Below are 12,850 nucleotides of genomic sequence, written 5' to 3'. Positions count from 1 at the left end.
GCTACTGGGGATGGATTATGCATCAGCATTAGGATGTACATGTTAATTAAGAGGAAAACAAATTAAAGAGTTGAAGGAGCATTACAGTGATTAGTGGGGGATGATCTGTGTTATGAGGACAGTCGAAGCCCTTATAGCTTCATCTATGTAAAAACTGCACATTTACTTCTCAATTTGTCTCTGTAAGAGGCCTCCGTAGACAAGACAAGAAAATAAATACCTAGAGATTCAGTGGTGTCAGTCTAAGACAGACTGGGCAATTCACCTTCTGGAGGTGCCTGTTTCTTTCCATTGATAATAAAGAGTTGATAAGGTGCCTGTGTTAGAGTGAGACATTTGAAGTTAGGTGAATTTCTCTACAAACTCAAAAACTGTTCTGTGTGCACCATTTCTTCTTTCTACCACAGACGGTATTTAGGAGATTTCTTATTTTTTTGAAGCTTCCTCTACTATAAATATATATTTATGCCGTAATATTTCTATTAAGTCAGAATGTAGTATAATGAATACTTTTATGTTTAAAATGCTACATTTTCTCACTTCATCTTTCCTTAACTAGATTTTTACCTAAACCACTATAACTTTTATTCCATAGAGTCACTGAAGATTGCTGTTTGAATGTACACTATCAAGCTGGTAATGCCATTTTGTTCAAATTTTATAGAGATTTTGCTCCCTCTAAGGTTCTGTACACATATCAAACCCACTCCAAACAATAGACAAGAGCACAATAGCCATGTACTTTTAGTGTAGTGCAGTCAGTAACATTAATGGAGTTGTCCTGGAATCATACAGGTGTGACGTGGGACACCACTTACTCATACATGTTTTAATGGATGTGTCAAACCCAAGCGTCTGCAAAATGCAAGTAGCTGCTTCTTTATGTAGCTAAATGCTAGATGTTGCTAATGTAGCTAGATGTAGCTAATGATGTCAGCATTAATATTTCAATAAAATTGCTTTCTATCTTTAAGGTGGACTGCAAAAATATACTCAGTATATTTTTATATATATACTCAAGGAAAACAAAAAGGGTAATTTTCTTCTCTTTGCATAGGGTCATAGAAGCATAGAACATTCTTTTTTTTTTTTTTTAAGATTTATTTTGTATCACTTTAAGTGATACATGTAACAAAATTCAGTGTGAGAGTTTTGGGAATGGGAAGGTGAGGTTTAGGTGCAGAATCTCTGAATAAGCTGGTTTTTTTCAACTCATAGTCACTCCCTCATTCACTCACCCTCACACCCATACTCTCATAAGCACCCAGACGTGTGAGCTCATGTGATCTTGTGAGAATCACCTGAGCATGGGAAAAGGTCATGCCAACTGACAGTCCTTATCCTGTTTCTGTGGTTCTTCTTGATTAGAAGTGACAGGTTATTTTATGGTCAGATCTGCCACAGAAGTTGTGCAGCCTTCTTCTCTGGATGTATTAACAATTCATCTGGATGTGCCCTGTGTTACTTGTTCTGGGTGAAACTGCATTAGCAGGGGGATTGGACAGAGCTCCCTTCCAACCACTATTATTGGGTGATCTTTTATATTGCTCAGCAGCTCTCAGTACATTTTTCCTTGTCTGCAATATATAGGCTCTGTCTATAGCCTATTTTTAGGCTGGGCTAACCGGAAAAGTAATGGTATGGGTAATAAGCTGCAACCTGGAGATATTATCCTCCTGATAGCAGAGTGCGTGGTCATCTGCTGCCAATCTTTTGTGCTGTGGCCTTCACATGCACAGCATAGGAACAGTATCTTCTAAACATGTCTTTTGTTTGTCAATAAAGGGCATTCTTTTAACACTTTGCTCTTTCTTTTGGTGCCTACAAACACACACACTTCCATTCACTCTACAATTTTATCAATCTTACTATTTTCATTATGAATCCCTACAAATTTGAATTAATGAAATTAATTATAAGAAGCATTTGATGAGTAAGTCTTCCAGCTGATTCATTTCTTCCGAGCAAACTCTGACCTAAACACTGAGCTCTATGAGTCACAGCCATCTTCTTTGCCTGTGAAACTCTTCAGACCAAAGCAGCCCTGTCAGTAGAATGGATAGTCCCAGGCGCTTTTCCAGCTGCAAGATCATAACAGTCTCAAAAGCACATTAAATGCAATGACCTTCCATCCTTGCTCATAACTGTTGGGCCCAAGTGTCCAGAGTATGTTTGAAATATCTGCTGGCACATTGGCATGCATTAGCACATTCTGCTTCGGGCCACACAAGGCTCAAATAAGACAGCAAGTGCACTCAAGTTTTCTCCTCTAGAAATGTTTTCACCCTATGTTTGTATATAGACATGAACCTCTGTGAAAAAGGTGTGGATGTTAAGTGAACTTGGGCTTGCAAGAGAGACTCACATGTAGCTTGCAGTCAATCATGCTCAATCACTGAATGCTTGTTTCGCATTATAGGAACTGTAGCAATAAAGGATGATATCCCTGCAGTAGACAAATGAGTCAAGCCTGAATGTCTGATGTGAAAAATGATTCACCATTTGTGATGGATATGATTTTGATTCAGTTTGACATTTTAGAGGAGTAAATATTTGAAGCAACCTACTTTTAAATCCAATCAACCAATGGAATGAGGAAAGCAAATAAATAGAAAGCATGTTACCTTGTGGAGCTTGAGTATGCACTGTATGAAGAGGCAGTATGTTCACTCAGAGCCTTTACAGCAAGCGGTTTCATAGTTCTTTCAAACTTCCTTCCTTTCCAGTCCCAGCACTGGTCCACAAGACTCCATCCCCCACTGATAGTTTCCCTCTGCAGGTGCTGATCACCCTGCCCTCAGCCTCTCCCTGGGAAAGAGGTTTTGACAAATGCTGAAATGATGAAAGTAATTTTCTGTGTATTTGTATATTTGTTTGGTAGATTTCATTGAGGCTTTCTGCCAGGCAGCAGGGCTTTTACTTCAGGAAAATATCATGGCAGACAGCAAACCCCTGGTAGGGAAAACTGATGGCTGTGACTTATCTTCAGAATCAAGCCAAACAGGGAGCTCCTGCTCCCTCCTATGCAATTTACTAGTTGATAGATAAACTTGCAATTTCATTTTCAGAAAGAGAAGGTAAATGACACACTGTGCTCAGCAGTGACTAATATTGAAGGTAGTGTTTTGTGTGCACTTACAAATAAATATGCTCTTCACAATGAGGACATTGGAAATCAGGATATCCTGGTCAATTCTATGACCTCCCCCAGCCCACCCAGGGCATAAAACCCAGTACATTCAGCTCTGGTTCAAGGTGTTTGCCGCAGTTTTGTGAGTCTCAATTTAGAGTGCTAAAAAAGCATAAACTATTCATAGCTTGTTCACAGCTGTTTAATTTTATGAGGATTCTGTATTTGCATGTTAAAATTGTTGACTCAAAAAAGGAGAGCCTCTATTTGATTCTTTCTTTTTTTTTGCCCTCAGTACATTAATAAAAGAAGTCTGAGATAATGTGTGATAATATCTAATGTGGAAGTTTTGATAATTCTATCTGAAAACAGAATGAATGAAAATCAAAAGATTTGCACCTTTACAATGTTACACTTATGCTGTTTGGTATAAAACTCCAGGTTCAGGACAGTGTAATCAGTCTTTAATGTCTGAGTATATCACTGTCACAAGTTTCTAATACAGGCTCACACTTTGAAGGAAGCAATCTCATTATATATGTATATTCAGGTGACTTATTTGAGCTATGCAGTTTTGGCTTGAGCCCTGCAGTTTTGGCATAAATAAATGTAGTTCCATCACCAGATCCAGCACTTATGTGTGATCTCGGTAAGCTCTGCAGGAGACTAAGCAAGAGATATTTCTGTCACCTCTTTCAATTCCCATTAGTTTCCAATTTTCAAGCTGGATTCTCTGTACCATGAATCAGACAATTCTTATATTGTATAATACTACAAAGTAACTTTAGAGTGATAATTAAATCCTACCAAGATGGTGCAATTGGTCATTTTCAAAGACAGTTTGATTCAATTTCAGTTGGTGAAAATTTCTATGGGTTACTTTGATAGTCTTTCTTTAATATACATGGATCTATGAGATGCTTGGGTTATATTTTTTTTCTTAAAAAGTATTTATCTTCCTAATTTCAGCCAGGTTTTTTTAGGCCTGAATGAGTTATAGAGTTAGTCAGGAAGTGTCAAAATTTTACCAATCAATAAAAAGTGGATGATGATTTGTTTTTTTCTGTATGAGTATAAAGGAAATGCATGCAGATTCCTTTATAATTGTAATTCAGTTCAGGTTTTATCATACCAGTGCACTGTAATCAGGGTTATGAAAAATCTCTGTTTACAGTACTGTTAATTATGCACCATACATGTGCACACAGCCACACAGAGTTTTCCAAATATGTACAAATTTTGTCAAACACTTTAGTCCCTAACTTCTGTTGGAAGACTGTCACGTCTGTGCTTGTTTTAACATATGGTGCTTTCAACAAATAATTTTATAGGAAGAGCACATAATGAAGTGACAAGTGCTTCTAATTGTATCAAAATATTCAAGGTGATAAAAGCCAGGGATGTGTGAAGAATTACAAGAAGACCATAAGAAGCTGAATGTTAAAAGGCATGTACAGCTCAGTGTTGATCAATATGGAGTGATGGACATGTGGAAAAATTTTAATGCCAAAAAAAGACACGGTGTCGACCATCATCACTTTGGAAGTAGATCTCAGGGTCAAAATAGATCATTCTGTGAAATTCAGTGGTGCTCCATAGGGTGCAAAAATCAAAACAAATATTAGAAATTGTTAGAAAATGAACAAACTAAGCAGACTATATGAGTTGATTCAACTGTATGAATCCTTTGTGGGCCAGAACCTTAAATACTGTGTTGTGTTCTGGTCTGCCTATTTCAGAATGGTTTTAAAGGGTTTAGAGGAAAACAAGTTTTATTAGGGGGATGGAAAGGCAACCTTATGAGGAGCAACAAAATGGGCTTGAAGTCTTCAATCTGTTCACTGTCTCTGAAGCCTATAAAATGAGCAGCTAAAAAGATCCAGAGCTTAAAATAGTATCAAGACTGTTACAAACTCAGTATAAACATAGTATTAGACATAAAAAAAATTAAAACCATCTAAAACAGGTCACTGTGATTAAAACCAAAATCCATCAGCAGTGTAAAAGTATTTCTGGACTAGTATCTGCTGCCTAAAACCTTAAATCATCCTTGGTAAAGAAGTGTAAGGTGGATAAATACAGTGCTGGGCAGTTCGGGGAAGAAAATTATGTATAGTCCAGTAAGTGTGGTTTTTATATTGAAAAATAACTCAGGCATTAAAAAAAATGTATAGTCAAATATGTGTTATTGGAATTTTGGAAGATTAGTGCAGTTTTTCTAGATGTTTATTCATTAAGCATTTATGCTTAATGCTTTGAAATATTCAATGAGTGTATGAATTAATTTAATCCTGGTTTTCAAAAGCTTTTGTTAAGATTCATGCCAAAAGATTTAAAGTGGCTGGCTTGTCTTGAGATAAGAGAAAGATCTCTTGTAGTTTAGTAATAGATTAGGCGGCAGAAAGCAATATTGAGAAATAATTTATCAGCTTTGAGCTGGAGCAAAGATACTCATGGCCTCATAGACAGATGTTCAGTACATTTATAAAAGATAGATACAGAATACAGGGTGAAGAGTGAGATGATGCATTTTGTTTAAATGTGTTTAGGATATTCAAAATTATTTGACTCTGATAATTAAAGGATTTGAGTTTCTGACATGTAAGGAGAGGCTGAGAGAGCTGTACTGAGCCTGAAAAGGAGAGAAGGGTTAGGGGGATCTTTTCCACTGTAGAAATACCTAATGGAAAAAAAAAAAAAAAAAACCTTTTTTTTTTTTTTTTTTTTTTTACATTGTGGGTGATCAAACACTGGCACAGGTTGCCAAGACTGGTTGAGGAGTCTTTATCCTTGGAAATACCTGAGATCTGACTGGACATGGTCCTAGGCCACCAATTGTAGCAGAGGGTGGGACTGGGTGGTGTCTAGAGATGCCTTGTGAAATCTTAACTACTAGGAAGAATAGGAAATAATCTCCCAATAGTGAATGACTATGTTATGAAGGGATGGATAAATACAGAGTGTTAGTAAATGCAAATACAGAATATGAGAAAAAACAGCCACACCTATGTATTTACAAGAATAGGACCTAAATTAACTGCTAGTCAAAGAGTTAAATAAATATTGTGATTTACTGTTGGAAGTTCTACGTACAACATCATCGATATTTTGTGCAAGTCATAAAGGCAAATAAAATTACTAGCAGGAAAGAAGATGAAAACAGGACAGAAAGCGTCCCTCTTCCTTTATAGAAACCATTGGATCATCCTGTTGTGCATACTCAAAAGGAGTCTGGTTGAACTGGAAAAAACTAAAGAGTGATGGTTAGGAGTAGAGGATGGCTTTGTAGAAGGTGGGGCACAGAAAAAAGGTCCTTCTGCTTCCAAACAGATGACTGAGGTATAGTATCATACAGTTGTGGATGCTGTAGAAAGTTAACGAGAAGTGGTCATTCCCTGTATTATTGTACACAAAGTAGAGAGCATCAACAAAATAAAAAATACAACAAAAAACAAGCTACTGAAGTGCAGCCTTTTGAATGTAATTAAATTTGTCATTAAATCGTGGAGCCTGCTGTCCCAGGACTCTTTGCCATCATGTCTTTTCCTTGAGTATCTGCTACAGGTTATTGTTGGAAAGAGGGCACTTGTCTAGATGTATTTTGGGTTTGATAAAAAGGGTCATTCTTAACCTCTTGTTGGAACAGGTGGGTAGCTGAAACCTAAGGCAATAATGATAATTTCTTTTCTCTTTGCAAATCGACATTCTCTTCCTTGCTCATTTTTGCTTCTTTTCTCAAAGGAACACTTACAACAATATTTTCACCTTTCATACAAGAAAGGCATGTATTTAATTGTAACTGCTATGTGATGAACTCAATGACAAAAGACATGTGATATCTCTAGACACAAGGAAGTTTGTATCATGTTCACAATTTACTTTTTATAGCTGGGCACATCCTTACACCTAGCCTTATTGAAAACCATACCTTAAATATTTTACAGATGAGATCAAAGATCTGTATTACTTTTATTGAAGATTTTATAAATTCTTTTAAAAGAAACCTTAAAAATTCCTTAAAATCTTACTTGAGTTCAAATTCCTCAGCCTTGGCAGTTTTGGGGGCAATCATTCCTTTCTTTTAGGCATATTCTATTTTTTGTGTACCAGCTGATAGGATTTTGTTTTTCTCTTGAGGTATTGAGTGCCCTCACAAGCCCTGTCTTCAGGCTAGTGCTTCAAAGAAATCAGTTCCCCTTCGATCATAATGAGGATTATGCTGCTCCGAGGAGGCATTTTGATTCAAATTTCCATTTGGAGACCTTTATATTCTGTTGCACAAAGGCATCTAACCATTATCCTTTGCAATTCCTAAATCAGATGGTATACACATACACAGAATTGATTACTGTGCCACCAAGCTTCTCCTGGTAAATATGTAAGAGTTTATGGGCACCACTTCTGAAATTGGGTTGCTTGAAGTCAGAAGAGGAGAGAGGGAAGGGCCATGGGGCATGCTGCACACCCTGGAAAATTATCCATTGTTTCAGGGAGTAACTGATCTGTAATTATGGCTCCATAAGTCAGGGGATGAGCATTATCTCAGGTTCCCCAGGCACTAGTGAATGAGGGGGTCACACTTGCCAGCAGCTGGGGTGTGTGGGGAGAGCTGGGAGGCAATGTGCCAGCACGGCTGCCCTGCCACTGGGCAGCTCTCACTCCTGCCTTCCCCCCTGGGGTTCCCTGCTCTGGGTTTATCACAGGCTGAGGGATACCTTGTGCACAAGGTGGCTCTCAGGCTCCAAGCTGGAGGGGTCAGGTCTTTCTCTGGACACCACATGCTGGTTGCCTTGAATCTTCTTGGTGTTCATCTTCAAAAGTTTTTATTAGTCTTCATTTTGTGCTATCTTACTGAAAGTGAGAATTTTTTTTCCCTTGACAATCTTAGATAAGCAAGGGCTTTTTGGATTTGTGGGTTTATTCTCTCCAGGCAACCTTAAGCTTTACAGGCTCTGTTGTTGATCATAGATTATTTAAAATTTTTTTATAATGCCCTGAAGTACATTTCCTTGAAGCATCAAGATTGCAAATTCTTAGTTTTGCAAAATGCCATTTGGAAAAGCTCTTGCTTTCTATATCAGGATCAGTCTTGTACATAAATTCAGTGTGTGAGTGGCAATTAATGTTTTGAAGAGATAATGACATTCAAAGAAATTAAAAATATTGTATAAAAAATACATATAGATGTATCAGAACCCCTTAACTAGTGATAATGTGGTTTTAGCCTATGCTGTCTTTCTAAGGGCCGTGCTTTTTCAAACTGACCAATCTTTGTGATAATTCTGTCGAAATCCCCAAAATAACTTTCACTGTTAAGATCTACTTAAGCAACTAAGATGACAGAGCCTGACATTTAGGATAAGATCCATAGCCTATTGGTGCTGATAAGAATTTTAATATGTACTTCTCTGGTGGCTTCATATCAACTTGCTTTGACTTGTGGTGTTTGTGTAAGTAAATGTGGAGGAGATGTGTAAATTTCTTAGACTAAAAGTTGTATTTAAATAAGTTTTCCTTTTTTTCAGTATTTTATTAAGAATTGTATTTTTTATGCCATTGAAATGATATCTGATTTTATACAGGTGCATCTGTTTAGAATGAATTTATTTTAATATTATTAGGATTTTTTTTCAAAATTTATTTTAGTCAGCATTGTTATTGAATAAGTCTCACCCAAATTCTTCACTATTCTGTGTGGACTAAGTGGAAAAAAACCCATCAGGTAAGGCACTGAACTGCTTGCATAAACAGTTCTTGAGACAACTATATCTATTTTGAGTTCCCAGTAGACATTTTAAATTAGCATGAAAAGCAAGATTATTATGGTTTTGGGTACTTTGATGATCTAAGCTCCCAAGACAATGAATCCCTCTTTCTCAAAGCTTTTTCTAAGATTCCCTCACTGTGTAAAATACATGATCTCTCTTCCCTTTCTACCCTTCCCTTCAAACCACTTGAATTCAGAGTAGGCAGATCTTACACTACAGATGCTATAACACTTAAAATGGATAAATTCTGGTATATGGAATATATGGAAATGATGGTGAATCATTGAAAAAATGTCCAGCCAGAGGATATTTTGTGTATCAAAATTTTTTTAAAATAATCATGGCAAATATGATACTGAGGATTTAAACCAGCTGACAGCAGTAAGAATTTTACCCTCATCTAGTAAACCGTCTTGAATTTAGGGTGCTGTGTATCTGTTCAGTGCACTTGAAGACTGTGCCCTTTAGTGACCCAACTTCATCAAGAAGATGCAGATTAGTTTTGATTTTTCCCAACCCAAAGCTGACTGTGTTACTTAGATGACTTAAAAAGCATTTTCTTTAAATGTTGAATATTTAATATAGCACTTAAAAGAGGTTGATCTTTTTGATGCCTACCACTCACTTTGCTTAGAAGATCCCAGAAGGACATAGTAGAAGGGAAGCAGTGCAAAAGTGCAATGTCCCTTTCCTCTCCCACCCACCCTTGGCAAGGGGGTGCTGATCTCCTTAACCTAACTCAGAAGCCTAGATTAGCCTCCCAGTTTCATGGTATCCTTCTGATCCAAGTGTCTTTGAATTTTTTGTAAGGATTTTGGTCATTTGTTCAGTGTCTTTATACTTTCTTACAGGATTTTCTTTGAAAGAAGGATTTTGAAAACCTCTGTTATTGTGGCAGTTTTCACTGAAGCTATTTCAATTCTGCAATATTCCAGCCTTCAGCATCTGGTTGTCAAACTCTGTTGAGTCAGGCTGGAAACAGACACCTTAAGTGACTGTTTAGCAAAATAATAATTTTTTTTCCCAGTGGTCTAGAGTAAAAAAATATGCAAATATTAATAAAATGAGCTCATTTGGAAGGCACTGAGTTTTAGTGAATAACTATTTATATAAAGCAAAATAAAGCAAATTAAAATTTGTTGTGAACACAAGCTCTTTTAAAAGAACAAATAAATGAACATACTGAGAGTTACATCAAGACACTAGAGGCTTTAATAAGCCTGATCTCTGCACGAGAGGTGCTGAATAAATGACAAATCAAATAAGGTGTTCACAGAATTGGCACATAAGTATTCTTATTTCTAACATAACACTATCCAGCCTAATAACAACACACTGAGTTTGAAATCCTACTCTAGTACATTACTTGAGGTGAAACAGTGAGGAAAATTTATCTGTTGCCCATAAACCCTGTGCACAAATTTCCCCAGAAATGGCAGTTGCACTGGAGAGTTTGTTTGTTGAAAGTGCATCTATATCTGGAAATTAGCATCAAACTGAATGTTTTTCTTCTCTACAAGGCTGGATGGTTTTAAAGGGGGAAAAACAGCAAGAAGAAAATACTGCAAATATCTGCTTTGTTGTTTTGGGCCTTCCTTCCTTCCTTCCTTCCTTCCTTCCTTCCTTCCTTCCTTCCTTCCTTCCTTCCTTCCTTCCTTCCTTCCTTCCTTCCTTCCTTCCTTCCTTCCTTCCTTCCTTCCTTCCTTCCTTCCTTCCTTCCTTCCTTCCTTCCTTCCTTCCTTCCTTCCTTCCTTCCTTCCTTCCTTCCTTCCTTCCTTCCTTCCTTCCTTCCTTCCTTCCTTCCTTCCTTCCTTCCTTCCTTCCTTCCTTCCTTCCTTCCTTCCTTCCTTCCTTCCTTCCTTCCTTCCTTCCTTCCTTCCTTCCTTCCTTCCTTCCTTCCTTCCTTCCTTCCTTCCTTCCTTCCTTCCTTCCTTCCTTCCTTCCTTCCTTCCTTCCTTCCTTCCTTCCTTCCTTCCTTCCTTCCTTCCTTCCTTCCTTCCTTCCTTCCTTCCTTCCTTCCTTCCTTCCTTCCTTCCTTCCTTCCTTCCTTCCTTCCTTCCTTCCTTCCTTCCTTCCTTCCTTCCTTCCTTCCTTCCTTCCTTCCTTCCTTCCTTCCTTCCTTCCTTCCTTCCTTCCTTCCTTCCTTCCTTCCTTCCTTCCTTCTTCCTTCCTTCCTTCCTTCCTTCCTTCCTTCCTTCCTTCCTTCCTTCCTTCCTTCCTTCCTTCCTTCCTTCCTTCCTTCCTTCCTTCCTTCCTTCCTTCCTTCCTTCCTTCCTTCCTTCCTTCCTTCCTTCCTTCCTTCCTTCCTTCCTTCCTTCCTTCCTTCCTTCCTTCCTTCCTTCCTTCCTTCCTTCCTTCCTTCCTTCCTTCCCTTCCTTCCTTCCTTCCTTCCTTCCTTCCTTCCTTCCTTCCTTCCTTCCTTCCTTCCTTTTCTCTCCAGTATCTGGAATGCTAAATGTATTAATTTTGGCTCAATTTATGTAAATGTTGGGTTTGCTTGCACATCATGAAAACAAAGATGTGTTTAAGTCCTTTTTTACTGCAGATGCACAGCTAAAACTCCATTCTCGAAAGAATGCATCTTAGAGTACATACAAGCATGTACCAGCTAATGTGAACAAGGGGCTGAACCAGATATCTCCTGAGGTCTCTCCCAGCTTCACCTTACTCTGTGGTGCTATGAAAGAGAGAACAGGATACTTGTAGGCTGGCACACGAAAAAAAATCTGTATAGAAACTTTGGCAGAATTTTATATAATGAAGTAAAGAAAAAGGCAAGTTCATGAAGTTCATAAGAGATATCAGTATATTTATCCAACTTAGATAATAAACAATAGGTAATTTGATTTTTCATACTATGGAAAATATTTGTGGATGGATAAATTGAATGTTAATTGTAAAAATTTGACTTGTGTTAACAATTCCTATATCTCTTGTGCTTATGTATTTCCCTTTGACATGTTATAAAAAAATTGCCAAACAAATGTCAGACAATTGGTAACCACCTACCTAAGCTGAATGGCACAAAAGACATTTATGTGATGCTTAATCACATTTTATGTTAGCACTAATAAATCCTCTCATGAGCATTTGAGACAGGGTAGTCAGGACTTTCCTCCAACTGTGGAAGTCTTCATCTTGGAAAAAGAGCAAGGGGAAGTCTACTCTAACCTGTAGTGAAGATTTTGCAGAATCTGGTTGTGATACATTTCACTTATCTCACAGACTCAAATCTCAAGTCTGCTGGTCCAGTAGATAGTCCTATTTTATATGAATAAATGAGATAAACCATCAGAACTTGTGGGAATCACAGTGCATTTGTGCAGCCCTCTTTGAAAGCCTCTGCAGCACCCCTTTCCACCTAAAACTTCATACTGGTTTTACACTGTAAAACCAGTATGAGTTGGCACTTCACAGGAGCCAATCTTTAAATTGATTGAATTGCTAATTTTTCATTTTCTGTCCTTTAACAGCTGGAAACAGTGAAAGTGATGGCCAAGAAGTGGTGAGGAAAATAAAAGAAGAAACTTTGACTGGAAAAGGTACCATATTATAAAATTTCCTTTAAGAAACCTTTTTTCCTCTCTTTTTGCTGTCATCTCCTTTTATATGAGGTCCCCTTGTGTGTTGCTATTTTTTTTTTTTTTTAAACTGAGACACTAGAACAGTTTTCCCAGAGCAGTTGTAGATGCCTCCTCCCTGGAAGTGTTCATGGTCAGATTGGATGGAGCTCTGAAAAAACTGGTCTAGTGGAAGGTGTCCCTGCCTATGGCAATAGTTTTGGAACTAGGTGCTCTTTAAGGTCTCTTCTAACCCAAATGGTTCTGTGATTCTATGAACTGAATTCCTGAAATAAATCTGACTCGGGGGTAAAATGCATAGGTTATTTTTAAAAATGTTTTCCACCTTGTTTGACTTTACTGTTTGTCGTTGAAAAAGGGTTGCCTGCAAG

The 12,850-nt window shown here is 37.6% G+C and overlaps 1 protein-coding gene across 1 annotated transcript in view; it reads left to right on the top strand.

Annotated features, from left to right (window-relative positions):
* The window catches only part of DHRSX (dehydrogenase/reductase X-linked), a 162,661-nt gene that overhangs the window by 37,502 nt on the left and 112,309 nt on the right, over nt 1-12,850 (top strand). Inside the window, exon 3 of the mRNA XM_053934433.1 lies at nt 12,372-12,440. Within this exon, the coding sequence (XP_053790408.1) occupies nt 12,372-12,440 (69 nt within the window). The remainder of the gene's footprint in view (nt 1-12,371; nt 12,441-12,850) is intronic.

Source organism: Vidua chalybeata, chromosome 2 (assembly GCF_026979565.1).
Source record: "Vidua chalybeata isolate OUT-0048 chromosome 2, bVidCha1 merged haplotype, whole genome shotgun sequence".
NCBI lineage: Eukaryota > Metazoa > Chordata > Aves > Passeriformes > Viduidae > Vidua > Vidua chalybeata.
The sequence above is the reverse complement of the archived record's forward strand: the minus strand, read 5'-3'. Positions and strand labels throughout refer to the sequence as shown.